Below are 23,287 nucleotides of genomic sequence, written 5' to 3' on the forward strand. Positions count from 1 at the left end.
TCAACATGTTGAAGGAGACAGCAGGGCTCGATTACGACTACGAATTCAATGCTTCTTCCGGTTGGTTCATGAGATTCAAGCAGCGTTTTGCACTGCATAATGTGAAAATGTATGGTGAATCTGCAAGTTCCGATGAGAAGGCTGCCAAGGGGTTTGTGGAGAAATTGGATAAAATTATTACGGAGGAAAATTATTTGCCACAGCAAATATTTAATATGGATGAGACCTCCTTGTTTGGGGGAAAAAATGCCCGAGTGGGAAATTCATCCACAAAAAGCTAAAATCTATGCTTGGATTCAAAGCTCAAGACCGTGTTATGATTCTATTAGGATTTAATGTGACTGGATATAAACTGAAACCATTTGTGATATGGTACAGTGAGAATCCACAAGCCTTCAAAAACATTAGGAAGGATGTTATTCCAGTTCATTAGCGGGGATATAAGAACTCGTGGATGACTCAAAAATTGTATGCGGATGCCTTAATCAACTGTTATGCGAGTGAAATGGAAAGCTATTGTATAAAATAAAATGTAGAATTTAAAATTGTATTAATTCTAGATAATGCCCCAAGTCATCCGTCTTATATCGTGATCTTCACCAAGTTCAAGGTCATGTTTCTCCCTCCAAACCCTACTTCATTGATCCAACCGATAGATCAAAGAGTTCTTGTAGTGTTTTAAGGCTTATTTTCTACGGAGAACTTTTTCACAAGCCATTTCTGCTACTGAAGGAAACAACCAGACTCTCATGTAATTCTGGAAAGTATTCAATATTTATCATGGTATTAAAAATACTTCTGTGGCTTGGGACGGAGTGACCTCTCAATGTATGAGTTTCATATGGAAAAAGACATTAAAAAGATTTGTGCACGATTTTGGGAGTTTTGAAAAAGAAAAAAAAATGAAGACCTTTTAAATTGAGTGAAGAAATAGCGGGCCTAGCAAACAGTCTTACTCTCGAAGTGAATGATGGCGACATAGTTAATTTCATAGACAGTGCCCCTGAAGAGTTGACCGACAAAGAATTGGTCGAACTGGAGGAACAACCTGTTGCAGAAGAAGAAGAAGAACGAGAAAAGGAAGAGATAAAATAAACAAGGAGAGGTAGTTAAACAATTTACAGTGAAGAGTCTTGCAGAAATGTTCTCTGCAGTTAGCGATGTTCTCAAAATGGTTGAAGACACGGACCCGAGTGTTGAACATTACATATCAGTAGAAGTACAAGTACATGATGCGTTTGCTTGCTATAAAGAAATTTATGATGAAAAGAAGAAGAGGAATAAGCAAAACACATTGGCCATTTTCATCAAAAACACGAAGGTTACAGCAGAAGAGTTGCAGCCTGCTCCTTCACATAGGGAAGGTAATGAAGATGTCATTGTGGAGGATGATTTGGGTGATTATTCTTCTGTTTTATAGTGGCAGTAACACACAGTTCAGTTTTATAATAAGGTTTAAAAATTAAAATGGGAGTATACTTATTACTGTTAAGTCCCTGACCCCTATAACTCTATTTATTTAATGTATCGACTTACGTCCTGCCGGATGGAACGGAACCCCGACGTAAGTCGAGGGATGACTGTAATTCAATTAGATGAGGATTGTTGCGATTTACAAATTTTCCAATTGGTAGATCGGATGTGCATTGAGTAATATATTATGCAGTGTCCCAAATATTTTAAGAAAATGGAAATTTCTTTTTAAAAATATGTATACTAATGATGAGAAAACAGTGACAGATGAATAGTGCTCGCGTTCTTTTTTTTTATCTGACAAATATTTTATGCATGCATAGATTAACTGTTCATTCCAAGTTCCAATGTTGTTTATTATTTTTGTTTTACCGATTATGGTAAATGGCTAGTAATTTGGCTTCACATAAACTTAATTTTATATCAGCATAGTTGTCACATTTGCTATGTCTCTTAGAAGCCTATGTTTTTCTGGAAACTGAACTTCTGGAGGACCTCTGCTGCCCAATTATGAGATTCGTCAGTTCATCTTCAGATGACGAGCAGGCATAAGGATTTCTCACGTTTAACTCAAAGGCTACCATCACTATCGACTAATTTACCGAGACTATATTTATTTATTTATTTATTATTATTAATAAATGTATTGGTAATTATAAAGAATGTCTCACACTAGAGCGACATCACCGTCATTTAATTCCACGAAAGTACTTGTGATTCCTTATAGTAACTTCATAATTACAGGACTAGATATAAAATACTTATAGGTTCGATTAAAGGATCTTTTTTCTAATCTTTCCCAGCTAGTTCCAGATTAGTCACTCTTTGGTTTAAATAAATAGAGATTTTTCTCTGTGAAAAAATGTTGGTTTTACTCTGAAACTCGGAAAAATTCACACACACACACACACACACACACACACACACGCCCCCCCCCCCCGAATAAGCTATTAGTTTGGACTAAGAATTAGAGGGATTAGGAAATTCCCTTTCGTAACCTACGGTTTCCCCAAACCATGCTTGGAAATACACTCACGTGAGGGCGATAATGGCTTACTGATTTCAGAGTTAATGCTAAAAAGCATCAGTCATTGAAAAGATATGGGTTCAAATTCTGTCTGGAAAGCAAAGAATCATGACGGGATTTTCATCAGTGAGTTAACTCGTCTCATAATAAGGTAAAAGGGCAAATTTCCTCCCTTAAACTCCGTTTCCCATCCCTAAAAATAGGCAAACTGGTCAAAGGAGCGCACAGTTTACAGATATAATAAGCTGACCTCACAACCTTACCTGCTTCAGTCGCCATTTCGAACAACCACAATAATTATTAAGAAAAAAGAGTAACATCTAGTCCTTTGGGAAATTAAAGTGTTAAGAATTTGTTTACTTATTTAATCAGCTTTTCAGTCTAATATAGGGAAAAGTGGTATCAATTCCCCAACTTGTATGAAACTGGACTAACATTACCTAAGATGCAGACAACATGATATTGTGGTCAGTGAGGATTTTAATAATTATTTCGTTATATATAATAAAAGCTAAGTATTGTGGAGGATCATGTAATCAATCCCTCTAAACGAACGCTAATAGATTCAATAAGTTAAATTTCTTGATTAATATTCGTACTAAAATTAATACAAATAAATATCCCGATACTCAAATTCTGTTACTTTTAGGATTTTTTTTATATTTTTGCTAAACTTTACAGTACATGGTCAGTATGGGGATATTTCAGTCAGTCGCTTCAATTAAACGTAATTTCAAAGATCCAGTCGTGGAATCGATGCAGTTGGTATTGTATCTTGAGTGTCAGTCAAATTGAGTAGAAAAAATCATAAAAGTAACAGAATTGTGGCACAATAATATGTCTCATTTCATCTTTCATGTTAGGCTGAATGACCTGTCACGGACAACTAATTTAGCTTCTTTGAAATCAGATACTGCTAAAGGGCGATCAAATCCTTTTTGCATTGTCTATATCTCTATAAAACCTCTTTTCCAACGGCAATTCTGAAGATGAAGATGGTTGAATTGAGCATCTTTATTTTTTTCAATGCTTGTTTCGTCGTAAATATTACGTTATATTTCTCTCTGTAATATAATTGGATCCTTTTTGTTGTTGTTAGAGGTACTTGTGTAATGTCAATAAATATTTTTAACACGACCAGAAGAAACATTAAATAACACTTTATTTACAAATATATCGGCTCGAAACTCACAAACCTTCTTCAGTGTAGGAACGGTTATAAAAGGTAAAAGGCCAACAATGGATTATTTTAAAGGATATTAGCCGTGATGTACATATGATGCAGCTGCATCGAGATATTATTATAGTATGTGTGTGCGAGTATAACACTAGTGATGACTAAGGAGAATGAGGCTTTTCCATATTTTTGATAAACACATACAATCGTTACAATTTAAGTTCGAGCAGTGTATTAACCCTTTAACACTTTATTAAAATATAAATCTTCGCATTTAAAGCGAAAACGAATGCTGTGCTAGGCCTGACTTTTCAGGTTAATTATTATAAGTGTTGTATGACTGATACTCCACAATTCCTTTTATCACATATTCGACCAGTCTTTCAAAATAACCGTTCCTTTATTCGTTTTATTCTTCTTAAACAACAGATTAGAAATTCTATTGTTCCTAGGTCATGAAATAAATGTCGCTCATATTAATGTATTTCCGCTCTCCAGCCAAGAGATTTCGAATCCCGCCATATATATATATATATATATATATATATATATATTAGTTCCAATCATGCACCACACTCTGAGAGAAAAATCTAGCCCCCATACCCTTCTTGGCGGCCTTCATTCTCAGCTTCCAAGGATCAGGGGCGAATTCTCCATGGTTGCTGCACAAACTCATTGATTGAGAAAGAAGTAATATTTATTTGTTAATAAATGCATGCATTTATAAGCATTCCATTTAAACTTTTATTTCTGTAGACAGAAGACGTCTTAAGCTTGCGCAGCAATAATTGAGCTTTGCATTGTGTATCGAAGGCCGATGCTTGCTCGTCTAGTCAAAGCTACCTTGGCTTGCTCAGTTGTAGGAGCGTCCAGGTCCTTGCTGAAGCACTATGATTTCATGTGCGTGCATGGCCATTTCCACTCCCCTCACGTCGTCTCACTCTGTTGCTTAAACACAGGCCACACGCAGTCGAAGTAGCTCTAGCCAGTGAGCTTCAGCCAGCCTTTACAAGTCTGTGTGTGTTGCTTGGGAAAATTAAGTTAAAACCAACTTTTTATGACGATGTTATTGACCAGTTCATGAAGAAGAACTGTAGGGTAGAATTTGTATTCAAGTAGCTAAATTGAATAAAAAATCATTTAGTAAAATAATTGTATATGTATGATTATATGTACGAACATTTTTAAATATATAGTTTTAAATGGTCAGTAATTCATTATTCCGCTAATCAGACTTCAATCACACCTCTCGCTCCCTGAATGATAAGAGCAAGCGTGAATTTTAATACCAGCATTCGCCCCTGCCAAGCATGCCCTCTCGTTCGTTCTCCACCCTCCATAAATTGAAAAATTCCATCAACTGAAATCTTATATGATCTTTTCAGAAGTTTGTAAGTCTCAATCATATCACCAGTCTTTCTCGTTTGCTGGTGTTTGCAGCCTACAAATTCTTAATCTATCTTCATAATCAGCTTTCACAACTCTGATATCATTTTTAACACTCTCCTTTGTATTCTCTCCAATATATCAGAATCACAACGGAAACCAGACCTGTTCACAAAAGTCCAAGCGAGGTCTTATCAAGGCCTTGTAAAAAGGCAAAATAACATCCTTATCTTTACGTGTGAACGTTCGTTTCAGTATTGCAATTATCTTTTGAGTTGTATTTGCAGTCTTTGCTACATGGTTCCTGAACTTCAACTTCCTATCTATTAGCACTCCAAGATCACTAGTTTCATTAAGTTCTTCTAGCCTAATCCCACCAATATAATACGACATTGGATATATAATCATTCCAAAGTAAATGACTTTACATTAACTCACATTGAACTGACATCCATTTTCCACACCCACAATTCCAGTCTATTTAAATCATTCTGCAAGTACTACATATATATATAAGCGGCATTCCTGATTACTCCTACATATCTTTGTGTCATTAGCAAATAGCTGTATGTCGATTGTCAAATCCTTTCCAATATCATTAATGTATACATACATTGAATAATAGTAGACCAAGCACTGATCCTTGTGGAACACCACTTGTTACCTTAGACCTTGCAGACTCACATCCCCAGTATACCACTTTTTTGATATCTGTCAGTCAGCCATCCTCTTATCCATGCTAATATTCTGTAACCCAAACCCATATTTTCCAATTTATGCAACAATCTACCATACTATATTTTGTCAAAACCCTTAGCAAAATCCAAAAATATCATGGTTTATCCATTCCCCTTGTCTAGTTCAATGGTAACATTGTTATTGAGCAAGTTGCTAAAAATGACCTTCCCTTAGTAAACCCATGTTATTCATTGCAAATTAGAGATTCACTGTCAACCCCTTTCTGAATACGAGGCCTAACCCTTTTTTCCAAAATCTTCACCTATACATATGTATGACATTCTTGCTCAGTGAGTTCTGCACAACCAAATTAGCGAGTTCATGGGTTACTATCAATATTTTTCGGATATAGACTTCGCACTATAGATTTAATCAAATATTTATTACTGTTTTTTTTTTCTCCTTCTGATTTTCCTTACATAAATTTAACTGGCATGTATTTATAGCCTGAAAATTTATGCAACTCTTTAATTTTCTTTTTCTGTACTTCTATTCATTTGCTATCTTTATACCATTTACGTTTATTCACAATCTGTTTTATTTATTTTTTTACTTTTTCCTCATTAGTGCTTTTACTTCTTTTTCTATTACTGGTTGGTCAATATATATATATATATATTGATATATATTCCAAGCTATTCTTGTCATCGTCTCTTTTACTTTTATCTGGGTGTCCTTATATATTTTGTACTTATATATTAGAATTTAAGAGCCTGTGTAGCTCAGTGGATGTGGCGTTTGCACACCACCGCGCTTGGCCTCACGAAGGAAGGGTTGGTTTCGAGTCTAGTCGGCGACTAGAGGAAATTTTTCTAAGCCTTTTTTCGACCGGTTCCCGAGTTAGTCGATCTCTGGCACGGGCAAGCAGGTTTTTCCTCCCGGAAACTCGGGTTTTTCGTCCTGTAAACTCAAGAAAATCGACCGTAGAACCCACATTATTTCAGACATTAAATATATTGCGTTAGGGACCACGAGATGGCGGCACATTTGAGCAGTCTCTCTTCACTGCGTACCGCTTAATTAGTGATAGCCTTGGGCCATCTGTCTCTGATTGGGTACCAGTGGAGATTGAACTGCCCACTCAGTCTCCAAAAGTTAGATAGGGCTAAATGGCCTCGCCTACTCCCGTTTACGGGAATAAAAAGGCGTTAGCTGATTTTTTTTTTTTTATATTAGAATTTTACTTTATTATATATAATTCGATAAAATTTCAGTGTATATATATATATATAATATAATAAAGTAAAATTCAGTGTGTGTGTGTGTATATATATATATATATATATATAATATATATATATATTATCGTTCATATTTACTCGGTAGATTTATTATATATAATTCTATAAAATTTCAGTGTGTATATATATATATATATATATATATATATATATATAATATAATAAAGTAAAATTCAGTGTGTGTGTGTGTGTATTTATATAATAAAGTAAAATTCAGTGTGTGTGTGTGTGTGTGTATTTATATATATATTATCGTTCATATTTACTCGGTAGATAATATTATAAAAAATTAGTTTGAATCACCATATACCGAGAATGAAAAAGAAGAGGTTTAAGCCTTTTCCTTTTCGGTATGTATATATATAGTCATTCAAACTAATTTTTTTATATATTTATATCTGGATGTACTTATAAGTCCGCGCGGTTAGCTTAGTGGCTGTGCCCTTCGCAACCATATGCCTGGGGAAGGAGTGTTCTAGGTTCTATTCCCGTCAGTAACGTGAGGAGCTCAAGGATCTTCTTCAGCTATAGCCAAGTTAGCCGGTCTTGGGCAGTAGTGCTTTTCCTTCAGTTTAGCCGAGATTTTTTCATCTCGCAAGCAGGCAAACCGGCCCCGTGAACACACACAGATTACACTCATCAATACCTAAAATAGGAATGCAGCAAAGGAGTGGCGTGCCGGCTGCATTATTTCGCCATGACTCCTCATTAGGAGGAGACCTCACCCGTCTGAATCAAATGGCAGGGAGATATAATATATTTGCATTACTTTATACTTATCCTATTTCTTTCTATACATTCGTTTTTCTTAGTCATTTTCCAAAGGCTCCGACTATTTTTTTTATGCCTTCTAGACTCTTTTTTAATACCTTTCAATCACTGCTGTCTTCAACATTTATCCTTCTCCAGTATGTATTATCTGTTGCTGTTATACTTGAATTTAATCTTCAGTTCCTCCAAAATCTTAATTCTATTTGTTTATATTTATTTTATCTTATTTTTTAAGTAGTCTAATTTTTATTCAGTTATTGTTTATCTAGGCTTTCTCCTTGAAGGTGTCGTTTCTTATGTGGAGTTTCAGATATTCGCAAGATCTGCGACTCTGTCAGTAATGTAATAGAGCCACCCACTTTACCTCTGACAAACCACTATTCAGGAATGTCTCGTCAGAGGCAAGCAAATGAAGTTACCTTCCGCACGGGGTGGCGTACCATCAGCGAATATCCTGCTTTTTCATAGTTCCTACCAAGATTATATATTAATTCCATTATGGCGTTATACTTTTACATATTTGTCCTCTCTTTATGTAAATAATTTCTCCTACAATCGTTTTCCTGAAAAGGCCTAACTTCTTAGTCCATTAATTTTTATTTCTACGGGGGTATTTCCTCAATATGACGAATGTCTGATGGCCTCTGAAGAGATATTTTCTTCAAAAATATGAATTCCATTGGAAATGAAACCTAATTTTTCGCTTGAGTTCTCAAGAAATGATCTATAATTACAGCCTGTTCCACGGACTGTAAATTCTCAATGAGCACTTTAGCAATTTCCACTGATACCATGAAGGATCTTCCTTTTTTTTTTTTTTTTGCCAAAACGAATTTCTTAGTGTTCTGATTCCCTATGTTCATGATGATTCTCCACGTCCTTCTCATAAGTTCTCTCAGCAAAATCAGATCCTAAACAATAAACACTACGGCAGTGCTGTCTCCACCCTTTTCACCTTCTCTTCATCCCGATTGTAGATCTGGTAACTGCCACCCTACGTACTCCAGATATCTAGATATTTACATACATCGTAAATATCTAGATATTTAAAATGCAGCCAGTTGTGGAAAAAATTACCTTAGTATAGTTAATTGAATTACAGTATATATATATAAAATAACTGAAAATTTTCATTAACGAGGTAACTGATATCAGAGGCCTTTACTTTGTTTTTGATTATTATCAAAAATTTGTTTCTAAGTCAAATTACAGTACTTATAAAAACTATATGTTAAAGATACCAAGAAATTTTATACTTGGCTTTAATTCTTTTTCCAAGTAAACAAAACCAAGTTTTGCGCGTGAAATGTATTCACGTCAAACTCAGCAAGAACTGGATTCTTTCCACGTGCTAACATTAAAAGTGATCATAGTAACAATTTCGAAGGAGAACTAAGAAAAATAAGACCAAAGTTTAATCTTACGTCACTCAAATTAAATGACTAAATTTAAATATTCTTTCAAAAATCTCTGCTGGCTTGACCCTATTACGTATTCTCAATTTTCATGGACAATCAGTATGGCAACTGAAAATATACTAGGAAGGGAATGCTGTTTCAAAACAAATTAGGACTCAATTATCAGTGAAGGAGATTAAGACCAATTTGGAGGGCTCAAACACTGGAGAATACCAATTTTTCGTATTTTGGCGACATTAGATGGAGTTTTTATTGCATTGCTTCCTTTTCTATAAAACAAGCAAATTTAATTACACGCGTAATAATTCGCTATAAATTAAATCTTATATTTATTGCCAAAAGAAAGACCATAACAGCTCGATTCTAATCACTGATTATGCTTTTCAGCCTATTATATATTATATTTTTCGACAGAAGCTCCCCCTTCTGCAACTAATGCGTTCATATTGAATTACTTTCGTTTGGAATATGCTATGTAGATGCTTGACCTGCACACACACACATTATATTTTTCGACAGAAGCTCCCCTTCTGCAACAAATGCGTTCATATTGAATTACTTTCGTTTGGAATATGCTATGTAGATGCTTGACCTGCACACACACAGGTAGGTATTGCAAATGATGCGCCATATTATTACTCTTTCCCAATATTGATAGCCATTATTCGGGCCTTGGTCTGAGGAATTTCGCATTTTAGTTCACTAAATGTATCTCAAAATCGTTGGTTCAGCAAGCATTGTTTTGACTCAGTCGTCGTATGATCGTATTTGTGACCTCTAAGATGAATCTTAATGCTTGTGATTGCAATAGTTAAGTTAATTGTAAATTACCCTTAGCGATTATGGATTAAAGATAAGCATTCACAAATAAAAAACTATGTCTTCAAGCAATAACTATGAAAATTTCAGTTAATGATGAAAAATTGGATGTAGAAAGATTCAGCTATATATGGGAAGCGTACAACACAGAGATGATCGGTCGAAACATGACATGAACGTATGCATTGCTAAGGCAGCTATTGCCCTTCAGAGGTTACAGCCACTTTGGAAGGACAATAAAATCTAAATAGCTACAGTACTATCTCATATAACCTTGTTAACTTTGTCTTACTATACAGATAGATGCGAGTTTAACATTGCTAAAGCAAGATGAGAAAATATTGGCCTTTCTAGATGAAGTGCTAGAGAAAACTTAAGATATCATATATATACGGTACGATTAAATGACGAGATTAGAAGTAAAATCAACTCCATTGCTAGAAAACAAGAAAATATCATTAAAGTACGTCGGAAATAGCTCTGGTGGCTGAGCCACATAGCTAGATCAGATACCTTACTTAAATTATTACTAGAGGACTTGACGCCTGTTAAGACATCGGGGACTATCTAGAATCATCGGCATGGATATTAGAAAGTGGACTCATTCTCCACATTAAAGAGATCCCAAGACAAACATCTCGAGAAAGTATGTTAGGACTCAACTTTATAGTACCCAACGGTCTACATAGACTAAGGGTGAGGATGAATCATAATGTCGTATTTCTATAGCATAACGAGATTCTACAGGAAGCTGGAGAGCGAGTTGTTTCAGATTACATAGAAGCAACTTTGATAACGAAAAGTCACTTGTGAATTGCGATCCTCGATGAAAGAAATTACTTCCGTAGGACACTAATTTCAGCTTTAATCAAGCTGAAAGATATAAAAAAACCACATACCAGATTGAATTTGAACCCACATCTTTCCGTATATCATTAGTGGTTTGAAAAATGAATGCCGCATTCATCTCAAAATATATATAACCAGTGGTGAGCTATGGAAATTTTAAAGGGCTCGCATCGTCGAGCAACAAAAAAAAAAAAAAAACCGTTTCACACAAAAACTATTATTAATACAGCTTGTGTACAAATTCCAATCAAAAAGTATGAGAGGAGAATCAACCTCTAAAGGCCATCACTTTTAAACAAAAATTTCATGATCTAAACATGAAATATTTGCACACAGTCAACTGTGTTAATTTATCTTACATAAGAAAAACATTTTTTAACTATCAAAATATAATAAGAATATAATCTTTTATGAAACATTCGATTGGCTACTGGTTTTACCATACGATTAGTAACCAGAAAGGAGAAGGATAAAGAGCGCATGCGCTTATTTTCAAACTTGGGTCCAATTTGTAATAGAGTTGAAACAATAATTCCAACTATTCACTAGCTGCCGAATAGACTAATTTTTGTTAGGTTACCGTATGAGTTTGCCGCTTAATATGTTTCAAAAAAAAATTTTTTTTTTTTTTGGAAAAAATAAAGTAAACAAGAACAAAGGACTCGCAAATTTGAGAAAAATTTAACGAAGGTCACGCGTGAGCCCTTATAAGCTCACCACTGTATATAGCCCATAATTTACATTATTATTTTTTTTTTTTTTACAAACACTTTTCTTGATGCTATCAATAATTACTTTCGTGCTACTGGTAAGTAGTATATTTTAAATAAGTCCCATTCGTTTATGTAATGGGAAACTGTCCAACTAATTTTTGAAAGCCCAAGTCACTTTCTAATATTTTTTGAAAGATTATATTTCACGATTTATTCGGAATCCAATGATTCATACGTTAGGCATGAAATGCTTTAAGAAATCAATCTAGTAATGGAACGCTTTGTCATTTCGTAAATAACAAATCCACTATTTATTTTTCTTTCACCAAAATTCTTAAAACCTTACAAGTCCGAAGCAAACTAAAGATGCTTGCCTACTGATAAAATATATAATATAATAATAATTCCGCTTAATGTTTAATTGTTCAGAGTCGAGGTCTCAGAGCAATGGAATCTTTCTACCCACTAATCGGAGTAATTGAAATTTTCTTTTTAAGAAAACTGCAAGTTGTCAATGCAAATGAAAATATCCCGTTTTCCAAAAGGGAGAATGTGGAGTTTTTAAGCTCAGGCATTTTAGAAAAAATCAAGTGACTACCAGTTGTTACTCTTGCCAAAGCCGTGGCCATTCCCACTTATTTTAGAGACACCGAATTAAGAGTGTTGCAATCAAACTTCCACTATTTCGAGATCCTAAAGATAGTAGCATTAATAACCCAAGTTTGAGAAGTTTCCTTGTCATGCCAGAGATCGATTAACTTGGAAATGACGAAAGAAAGGTCTAGAAAAGCTCCTTTAATTAGTGCCTAGAATCAGACTTGTCATATGGTCTTGTCTGTCTAGCATTATATAGTACAAGAAATGTTGCCAATGGCCACATTTCTTGTGGCCATTGGCAACTAGCACCCACAACTCAAAATTTAATTGAATATTAAAAAAAAACTTAAGTGCATTATGCTAATGGAAAGGAGCCTGGATAGCATCATGAAAATGAAGTTTGCTTCCTTAGCGCAAGGCCTCAAGGAGAAAACTATTGCTCGTTTTATTATAGTTGTCCACTAGAACCTCCCCAGTCCCTTGAGCAATTTTCAGTTTAGTCGAGCATAGACAAGGTTTTTCTTTTCTGGAAAAAGAAAAAATCCATACTTTAACTATAGAACTTACTGTATTGAAGAACTTAGATAGAACTTACATAGTTGAAGAGCAAAGCCACAAGATGGTAGTATTCGAGTGCCATAATCCCCACGTGATATCCGAAAGATAGACAAACTGGCTGCTGCCAGTTTGTCTCCATCTTTCAAAAGCATTATAGGGAACCCCATATGCCATTCATTTGATATTTACTCCCTTTGGAAATGAGTGATTCATGTTAAAAATCAAAGTTTTTTTGGAACATATGTATTACCCTTCTTTGAAATATTTCATTAGCTAGTATATTGCAATATTTCAAAAATTTCTCTTCTCTTTGACAGAGGGACTATGAATATAATGTTTTTTGTCCATAATAAAGGACGAATTATTTAAATGGTAATTGGTTGCTAGAATACTAAATATAATATTGTCCTTTAGCTTTTAAATAAAATTTAACCACACAATCAGCCATATAAATAATGTCAAATATTTTATGCTAATATTTATGTTTCAATGATATCCAGAGATTATTTCGATTATAATTCACACATTAGATCCATGCTTAGATGCAAAGTGCCCAAATTTGTAAAAATCGTCAGTACAGTGGTTAATTCATGGCTAAGAAGATTGTAAACAGAAGTTAATTTTATTCAGCAATAGATTTAAAAGTCAGATGTTTTATTTTATCTTTTCATAAATTGTGGGACAGACAGCAACTGTACATAGGTGTACATTGATATCCTTGAGAACCACCAAATGATGAAAACTGATTTTCCAACTAATGTGGAGTCTTAAAGGCCAGTATTGTATAACACTTTGTAAATTTGATTACCAGAATTTCCTGAAAAGTGCGCTACAGAATCCCAAACATCAATTACTGCCATTTGATTTATCCAGTAAACCTATTTACAACTGAAAGTATAGTTAAAAAGGGACCGGATTCATTTTCCAACCTTTTGGGGAAAATATTGAAAAAATGAAAACTTAATTTTAAAAATTTTATTTACACGATTAAAGATTAAAATCTACTTTAGAGAATACAGTCAGGCAATTCAGTTGTTGCTTGGGGCATCACTGCGTGCTGATATCTCGCTGGAAACTGTACTTTTACCGATATTGTTGAAGATTAAGTTGAACACTGCTGCTGAGCTTTTGACTTGCTCATAGAAACGATCATCACACATAAGATATGCTTCTTGGCAAGCATGAATTCCATTCTCATGTCCAAACTTGAGTGCAACTTGATAACGATAAGCTTTGCTGTCTACAGGAAGATCTTCAAGAGCACTAGAAGTAAAGTGAAAAACGTTTACCGACTGTTCTAGCATAATCAAAAATAAATTGGGATAAATCAAAAATTTCAAATTTCCAAAAATCGTAAGTTAAACAAAATCGTTAATACGAATACATAATTTCATATGAAATTTAGTTTTATACAAACTGCTAAACCTATTCAGAACATGAAATTTATTGTTTCAGAATCTTATTTTTTCGTATATAGAATAGTTTAATTTAGAACTTTCTTCAGTCACCAGGTAGGTAACACCACTTTATATATTCAAGTAGTTGACAATTATCAATTAAGCAAAATTATCACCATGCTCAAAATCTGTTTACTTGAAGTTGATAGTAGGTAATCTACGTTTCGCTTTGCTTATTTCAAGATATAGTTTAAAGGCTTGTTTCGGCATCCAAGTGACTATTTTCATTCTATTTCCAGGTCTTGTCTTTTTTTTTTGGTAGCATTCCCTTCTCCATTCTTCGGATGTATTGTTTCCAATTAGTTTGGTGGTCTTATTTATTACTTGCATTTGTAATTACTTCCTGACTATCATTTCGCATTCTATCCATTCTTTAAATTAAATGCTCTAAAATTTCATCTCAGCTGCTTGTATTCTACTTTCATCTTTTTCCTCTATCCAACTTTCTGACCCATGTAGTATTGTTGGTACTGCTCTGACTTTATAAAATTTTAATTTTGTTTCTTTCCTTGTTCATCTTATACTACTGCAGATTTCTTGAAAACAAATGTTGCTTACTGTCTAATATCATTATCTGTTATTCACATCCTGGAAGAAATAGTCTTCACCGCATGTCGTTACCCTCGTAGTTAACCATGAGTCACATCATAGTCAACCTCCTGACGGCACATGAATGGGATGGGATTCACATCCTAAACATCGAGGATGTTTATTCTAGATTTTAGTTTTCAATTACTATTTTAGTTGTATGGGATATTTACCCCAGAATACCATAGTATTACTTTAATGAGATTCGTAAATTTTATTCACTAGTTAATTGCTATAGACGAAAGGATCTCTGCAGACAGTCCTATGATTTTTTGTATAATTACTTGAAAAAAGTATTGTGTATACTGTTGTATGATGTTTATTCGTGGGTTTACTATAGATTTCCCTTTCATCTTTTTACATGTATTAAAGAAGGTAGGACAAAGGCTACACCCAATTTGAATTCCCTAATTAGATCTTATTTCTTCTGCTATGTATTCATTTGATTTATGATTGCAGTTCTACTGTTATATAGGCTCTTACTTGCATCTAATGTTCATAATCTATGAATGCCAGGTGAATCTAAATTAAATTAGTCTTTTTCATGAGTAGTTTTAGTGTAAAATACATCAATACTACCCTTCCTAAATCCAGCCTCTAATAAACAATCAAATAAACTATCGACAATAGTGGTGTTATTTAAAATTATTTAAAATTGAAAACAGCATACAAATTATACAATTTGTATGCTGTTTTTAATAAGCTAATACCTCTAATTTTCATATAAACCTGTATTTCCCTTCTTAAAAACTGATATTTTATCATTTTTCCATTCTTAGGGTATATTGCAGGTAATCCAACAACTATTTAACACGTTGAAGAATCTTAGGAGAGGTAATTCCACCTGTTCTTGCTACTTTTCTATTTTTTGTTGTTGATAAAGCCTCTTTCCAATTCTATCATCTCTAATAAGTAGACTGACCATACGTACCGTTTTGAAAGGGACAGTACCGTTTTTTCATATTTCCCTGCCATACCGTTGTTTTAATAAAAATGTCAGTTTTGTCCCGTTTTCAATAAAAACAATAAATATAAATTAATATTGGTAAATCATAATTATTCATAACCTCATGAAATTTATAATTGTGAGGCAGGATACATGTAATAAAGAAAACATTCCTGTATCTGACTGATGGGTAAAGATTTTTTTCTGAAATGAGCGAAATACGCCTAGACTTTCAAGACTCTTGTAATATTGTAGTTTATTCTTTGTCTTCCAGGAAGTATAACCTGTTGAGAGAATAGTTTGTTATGAACAGTATGTGGTCAAAGGAGAAATCTAGATTAAGTGTTGAGACAATGAGAGCTATGTTAGTTGCAAGACAAAATTGTGTGATGGAGTGCGAGAAGTTTTATAACGTGTTGAAAGACCGAAATTTGCTCCGTAAGATCACTTCAAAGAAATATTTATGGTACGATTGTGGTGAGATACAGTCTCCCTTTACATCTACCTAAATTTTTGTATGGGTTTTGTCACTGAAGAATAATGGTAAGCTCAATATATTTATGTAATAAAACTTTTCATGAACTAAAAAAAAACTTTTCATGAATACAGAATATTTCATAACCCCTGTCCCGATTTTGCCAACCCAATGTCCCGTTTTTGTCTCAAGGTTATTATTATTTCTTTATTTACTATTTACTATTTCTTCGTTAGTATGGGATGGATTATACCCTAGATGTTTGTAATGTTGCATCCATTCTTTTGAGATTCCTAAAATTTCTGGTACATCTTTTTCTGATTTATAAGCGATGTTTAGTGGCCATGTAGATCATTTTCAATATTACTAATAAATATCTCAAGAATCTTGGGAGAGCTCTTCTTTCACAATGTTCTTTACAATATTTCTATCTATAAGCTTCTAGTTATTATGGCATTTGTTTGTTTGATGTGTAGCGCTTGTAAAACCTTTCTCCTCCCTTATATAGGTGTTATTTCATCATTCCAAATTTTCACTTCCCCTTTTGGTCTTTTTGTCCCAAAAACCTATGTTTTATTAATTTCCTTACATTTATCTATTCTTATCTATTCTTCATTTGTCAAATGAACAGGAATTTCAGATGAGTACTGAGTCCACTGGTTTTGATATAGATTCCTAATACAATCTTCCTTGAGTAGGAAAGTTTAGTAGTTTTACGTTTTTCTTTAGATTGTGGTTTTTGTGATTTCCAATGTCGCTGTATTGCTACTTTTGAGGCTACTAGGTAAAGATCGGAATATATATCATTGCCTCTACAAACTTGTCTCATACTTGTAAAGCTAGCCGTTTATAATTTTCACAGTCTTAATGATTGTAGTCCTCTCATCGCTAATATAGCAAACAAAAGGAAGCCAATAATGAAGATTCTGTTAGAAGACCATGAGCAGAGATTAAGAGAATTTTTATAACAAACAAATGAATAATGACCCTTCAGGAATTTTAGAAATTTGGAGATGAAAATTGTTGGACTTCTATGGCATTTGATCGGATACTACATGAGTAGTGTAGTATCTTATCGAATGAAAGGCTGTTGCATAGATTGCAAGATTTGATTGGCATATTGCAGGTGACTGAAGGAAGTGGTATATAGTTTATCAATGGTATATGGGGGTTAGTGCAAATTTGCAGAATTTAAGGTGATTAGTGGCTTCTAAAGGATCATTCCTATTATTGTTCACTCTATTCATTAATAGATGTTCGGAATGACTTAATAGAAGATGTTCAATTGTTTGTTGATGTAGAGATAGGTAGGAAAATCAGTACGAGGATGGAATCGTGGGCAATAATGTATCGGTTTAATATTAGCAAAGTCAAGTTGTGCACTTCGAAGTGATGAAGTTTCCAACGGAATGATATAGTAAAATCATGCTTGGAGAACCTAATGAGACTAGATATTTCGGGTGTGGAGGAGAGAAAGTTGACGTTCAAAATGTTATAGCAAAAATTTAAAATACAACTAAGGATAATTGAGATACTGAAAGGAACATGGACGTATGTCTAATCAACCTACTTCCCAGGATGTTAAGTCCTTTAAGTAGCACTACCACAGTTGGTGTAAAAGATAAGATCTTAATTTCATTTCATTTTCTTCTTACAAATTGGATATTTTGGGGACTTCGTATATTTTTGAATATAGCTGTTAAATTCAATAAGTGGCCTTCTTGATGGATTTTATTATATTAAAGAGCAATGAATGTTTAATAAACTGAAGTTATGAAAAACGTCAAGTAAATGAATGTTTTGGTATCCGTTTGGTTAACTTATGAAAAAAACTTGCTCTAACAGGAATGCATGATTGAAATTATGGAAAATAAAAGATTAGAAACTCAGAAAATGGCGATGATATCAACGAAATCAAAATTTGGTATAGCGTAATCTTTGGTGCAAGTGCACATGAATATTTTACTATTTAGACTATGAAGTTTGAAATTCAGCAGTACTGTTCGGTGAAATATGAAGCTGAAAAAATAATGATTGAAAATGGCAATATTTAAAAAGGGATGAATAATCTAAATTCCGTTGAAGGTAAAAAAAAAAAATAGAATAGTGATGAAATATGTATACAAGTACTCCAAAAAAAAAAATTAAACAGAACGGAAGTTATGTTTGCAAGTATGGCAAGACAAAAAATAAGTCATGCCAAAATGGCAATACTTTACCATTTTATCAAGACTATAAAAATGTTTTGCAAGTTAATGCACGGGTACCTCCATAAAGACTCATCTGGGAGACCTACACCATTAACCATTATCTATCGTACCTCTCCTTGAAATCATTAACATAAAGCACTCGCAACCCATAGCATTCATCCTTTAATCATTTAAATTAAATGTTTCTAATCATTCCCTTTTTCGCTTATCAATGAATTTTTGCTGCCCATAAAACCTCTCAATCTATCCTCATAGGAAACAACCTTCCAGACCACTCAAGCTCTCATTCGCCTATGGATCCTTTCTACCACTTCTTCGTTCCCAAGAAGCCCAGGTGACAAGACTTGAGCACGGTAATCCAGATGTAGTATCAAGGCTTTATAAATAGGAATGGTAACTCCCTTATCTCCGCTTGTTAGTGTGTTCAATAACCAAATAATCCTGTAAGCTAACTTGGTTACTTTAGCAATATGCCCTCTAAACTTGAACTATCGGTTACTACCCTCAAATCTGACTAATTTTCTGGAGTACACCTATATACGAGTTGCCCTGTCGTGAAGTTATTTCCCCAAAACTAGGCTTGTATTTGGATAAATGATTAAACCAAGAATATAATTTCTTGGCATTTTTAATTTATGCATTTCGCGTTAACATTCTTATATAGTGATTTCCTTTTATTGCAATAATTGATATTAGTAGTTTTTAAGCTGACGGTAGTAAATTAAATGGCTTATAGTGTATAAGACATTTATTAATGGATTATGTTTGCTGCAGTCGTATCATACGAACTTTGTTGGGTGCTGCCCACAACAATAAAAAAAAGTTCAAGAACATACATAACATCGTACTTGAGTTTTGTTTGCAATACACATTTTCGCAATCAATTTGTTTTATTTTTATATTTTTATTTCAGTCGGATTTATGAGTGGGAGATTGACAAATTCTGCATCGAGAATCTGTACCAGGAGTAACTCGGTTATTACATAAGCCTGATAAGCTGAAATATCTTGAATTTGCTATTTATGCATCTCGAAAGGAGATTTTCATATGTATATTTGTCCTATGTTGAAAGAGGAAAGTCTGAGAATGACGTAAAGTTTATTATAATTACCCGTAACGAACATTTTCAAGGTGGCTCTCGGAAAGTACAAGACTTTATGCCCAGTTTAAGATAGGTTCTGGTTTGGCATAAGGTTTGTGAATGTTAGGTGATCTCACTTAAGTTAAAATTTAAGTCAGTGGATAGCTTATTCGTGTCATTTAAGGTTTTTGTAAATCGGATCACTTCGGACCACTTACGGGGAAATATCGAAAAAAGAACTCTACAAAAGACAAGATGCCTGCCGTACTTAAATCACGAACGATTATCAATTCAGTTGTGATATCACAAATGTTTTTATGACACGTAGTTTGTGAAATTTGTGTACGTTTTTAAATAATCTAATTGTTATATTGTATATGCTTCATTAAAATTAATGGAGTAATACCAAAGGATTTCAAAGATACTGTTTCAATTATTAATGATAGGGGACAGCTAACATACAATTCTGAAAAAAAAAAGTTATTTTCTTGATGAAGGATAAAGTGCTCATCTCCAGAACCCACTACAAAAGTTTCTAGTAAATCACTTTAGCGGACACTTGAATACCGTAACAATGAGTTTAAAGAAGCTCAAAATTTGATAGTCTCTCCTCCCCCCCCCCCCATTTTCTTTTCTTAGCATTAACCTTCAAATTCGGGGATGCCTAATACGATAAAAGAAATCCAAAGAGTTTAGATTTTAAAGACTTACCACTGCTGTCAGTAAAAAAAAAAACATACCCATTTGATAGGAATAGTCCTAAGTTGGTCACAGTAAAGCATGCTGAAGGGGTGTTCTATTGCTTTAGAATTAGAAGCAGGAGCGACTCGAAACTTTTCGTACTGCTATTATCAGCACAATTGGTATTAATAGATAATTTCAAGGAGTGTTTGTGTGAAATTTATGAAGAGAATGAAGTTACCCTATTCGAGTGTTTGCACGATTTTATTTTTTGAATGAAATACCACACTACATAATTATGATGCACACGTTAAGTTTATAGTAATTGCTAAAATGTTTGATCTTGGGTGGTTCTGAAGAACCATTTCTCAGACTTACTTTCAGAACCTTGCAAAACAAATAGATTTGACAGGCCATTTTTAACTGGCTAATACAAAATGACCAAAGCAAATATTGAAACCAATAGACATCTAGATTAAATTCTAAATTTTAATTCCATAAGCCGAAAAGAATTGCTACAAAGCTAACATATTTCCTTCGTAGATGATCTTGGTTGAACAAATGGTGTGCCGAATCTGGAGATTAGGATTTTTCACCGAAATTTTTTGGCACAAAAATTTACATTAACTGTATAGAAATAATCTAAAAGCATAATAATACAAAACGAATGACGTTGGAGCTTTACTGCGTAAACATCCGAAGTCAGTAAAACTGAACTGATAATTTAAGCATGAAGTATAGAATTGAGTAATTTACAGACAACCGCATATTATATAAAATGCTCACGTTTTGGTTTCTCATTGCCGACTAGTGGTACCGGTTTGCTATTTCATGATGTGCGAGCATAACTGTACGACCAAGGCGGTATTTGTGTATGACATCTTGTCCGGTGCTAGCACTGAGAAAAAATGTTTTATGATGGTAATATTTAACCTGTTCTGGAGCATTTTGCCTTTCTCAGAAAACTCGAGTTAATTTCTTGACATAACTTTTTGCCAATTATCTCAATATTACACTGATATGCTGAGTTGCGTTCTTTGAATGTAAAGTCCTGCACAAATATTTCTTGATAGCGAAGAAATACTGCGCAAATACCCAAACTGCAGGATGTTATCGAACTCTTGCTTGACAATGGACAGCAGATACTCTGAAAACAACTTATTTCTTCGATTGACTTTTCCTATTAACGGGCAGTTTTTAATTAAATGTATTAGATTACCATTTTTGTTCAACATTAATTCTCGAAGATGTGATTTTGCTAACAATGAAAAGAAATTTAAGTTCCTATTCTGCAAAATCATTATCGAAAACCTGACGAACCGATATATTTTTAAGGATTCCAAATTTCAAAAATATTCGAAGTAGAGGAATAATGGGAAGATGGATAGAAGAGTTTATTGTGAAATCATGTTGCTTATACTTAAAGGTTAGAATTTCATTGATTCAAAGGGGAAGTCGACATCGACGCTCAGCTCTTGCTATCGATGTAAAATTTCCAGGTCAGACAGTCACATGAACAAACATTGGAACTAAAGTTAATTTGGGCAATTATATGGTGCAATATTTCATCCCAAGAAGAAAGCTAAAAATACTTTTAGCTGACATCATGCATAGATGATCTGCTAAAATTTGAGTGAAATTTTAAAATGGTAAAAAATTTTTGAGAAAGAGAATGAAGTGACAAGGTACGTTTTATACTCCACGACTTCTGGCAAAGGGAAATCCCCCCCCCCCCCCTTCCACAAGATCGTCAGGGCAACTCTTGTAAATACTGTGTTACGGAAAAAGAAGAATGACCGTGTTTTAGGTAGCTTCTCCTTGTCACTTTATCAACTGGAACTTTTGGAATAGCTTCCCCCAAATAAGAGAGTATGCATCTTTACATGAATTGATTTTTATCATTATTTCACGCATTGGCTGATTGAGTTGTTAGCATATCTGCTAATCACTTTGCGTAGCTCCAACCTATAGGCTGCAGGTTCGAATCGCCCACTCGGCACAAATATTTGCGATTGTCTTTAGGGGAAGATGAATTTCATCGCTTGGTGTAGACCACTTACCTGAAGCGATTTGAAAAAAATAAGTTCTATGTTTGGTAACAGGATTTCTGGACTATTTAAAGACAAAAATCAAAAATAGTAGAAATAATTAGTTTGTCTACGGTATACCATGTATTATTGGTCTACAACTTTTCGTGGGTGAAGCAACATGAAATAATTCATGTAATGAAAAAAAAAATCTTACCTAATGATTTCCTCAATATTCCGTATTTGTCCTTTAAGGAGTTCTGAGTTACCTCCAATTTCGCAGACCAGTCTGCCTATACAGGAATGAAGGTCCAATTCTGACAAGAGACTGAAGAAATACTCAATATCTTCATTTCCATCATAAGCTTCCAGAGGTGGAAAGCTATTTGTATCAATCTGATAACCTTTGAAGTCTACATAATTAGGACCTCCAATACCTTTTGATGAATTGGTTTTACCATTATCACTAATTAGATTTTGCGTATTTCTTAGCTCAGCCAAGAAATTGAGCAAATTCACACCAATCGCCATCTTAAGCGCGAAGAGGCCAGCCCCTTTGAGTACGGTTTTTAGAGAGAGACCAGCCACGGATCCTCCAATGGATTTCAGGACAGAAGATGACACGTAGCGGTTAAGACTCCAAAGAACTCCCAGCATAAAGAATAAAGCCATACTGAAAGAAAAGTTAATTTTAGTTGAAAATACATAACAATAAAATAGACCCCCACCCCCAAGTTTCTACAACATTCACGTATCCCATCACAGTTAACGTACAAAGAAATTATACTACCAGACAGCGAGTTATTTGTTACTTCAGCAAAAACTGTACGATTTTAAATCTTTTACTGTTTGGGTTGTGATACTCGATACATCTAAAACATTGCTGCGAATATTTTAAGGGAAAGCTTTTCCTAGTAAACACTAACAATCTACAGGTTTACGAACCTTCCAGCCGGAATTTTAACCAAGTCTCGTACTGCGATATAACCGACTGTATTACATAATTCAGGTATCTTATAGATTATCAAATAACAATAACGCGATTGTTGACATGT

The 23,287-nt window shown here is 34.0% G+C and overlaps 1 protein-coding gene across 1 annotated transcript; it reads right to left on the bottom strand.

Moving 5' to 3' along the window:
• Positions 1 to 13,727: 13,727 nt before the first annotated feature.
• LOC150102747 (uncharacterized) lies at positions 13,728 to 22,870 on the bottom strand. Its single transcript, XM_090398661.1, has 2 exons — positions 22,450 to 22,870; positions 13,728 to 14,030 (listed from the first exon to the last, which is right to left on the bottom strand). The coding sequence occupies exons 1-2, from the start codon at positions 22,761 to 22,763 to the stop codon at positions 13,796 to 13,798; spliced, it is 549 nt and encodes a 182-aa protein (XP_090254787.1). The 5' UTR covers positions 22,764 to 22,870; the 3' UTR covers positions 13,728 to 13,795.
• Positions 22,871 to 23,287: the final 417 nt, after the last annotated feature.

This window comes from Typopeltis vanoorti, chromosome 10 (assembly GCF_054136105.1).
Source record: "Typopeltis vanoorti isolate ZY-2024b chromosome 10, IOZ_Tvanoo_1.0, whole genome shotgun sequence".
NCBI classification, from domain to species: domain Eukaryota; kingdom Metazoa; phylum Arthropoda; class Arachnida; order Uropygi; family Thelyphonidae; genus Typopeltis; species Typopeltis vanoorti.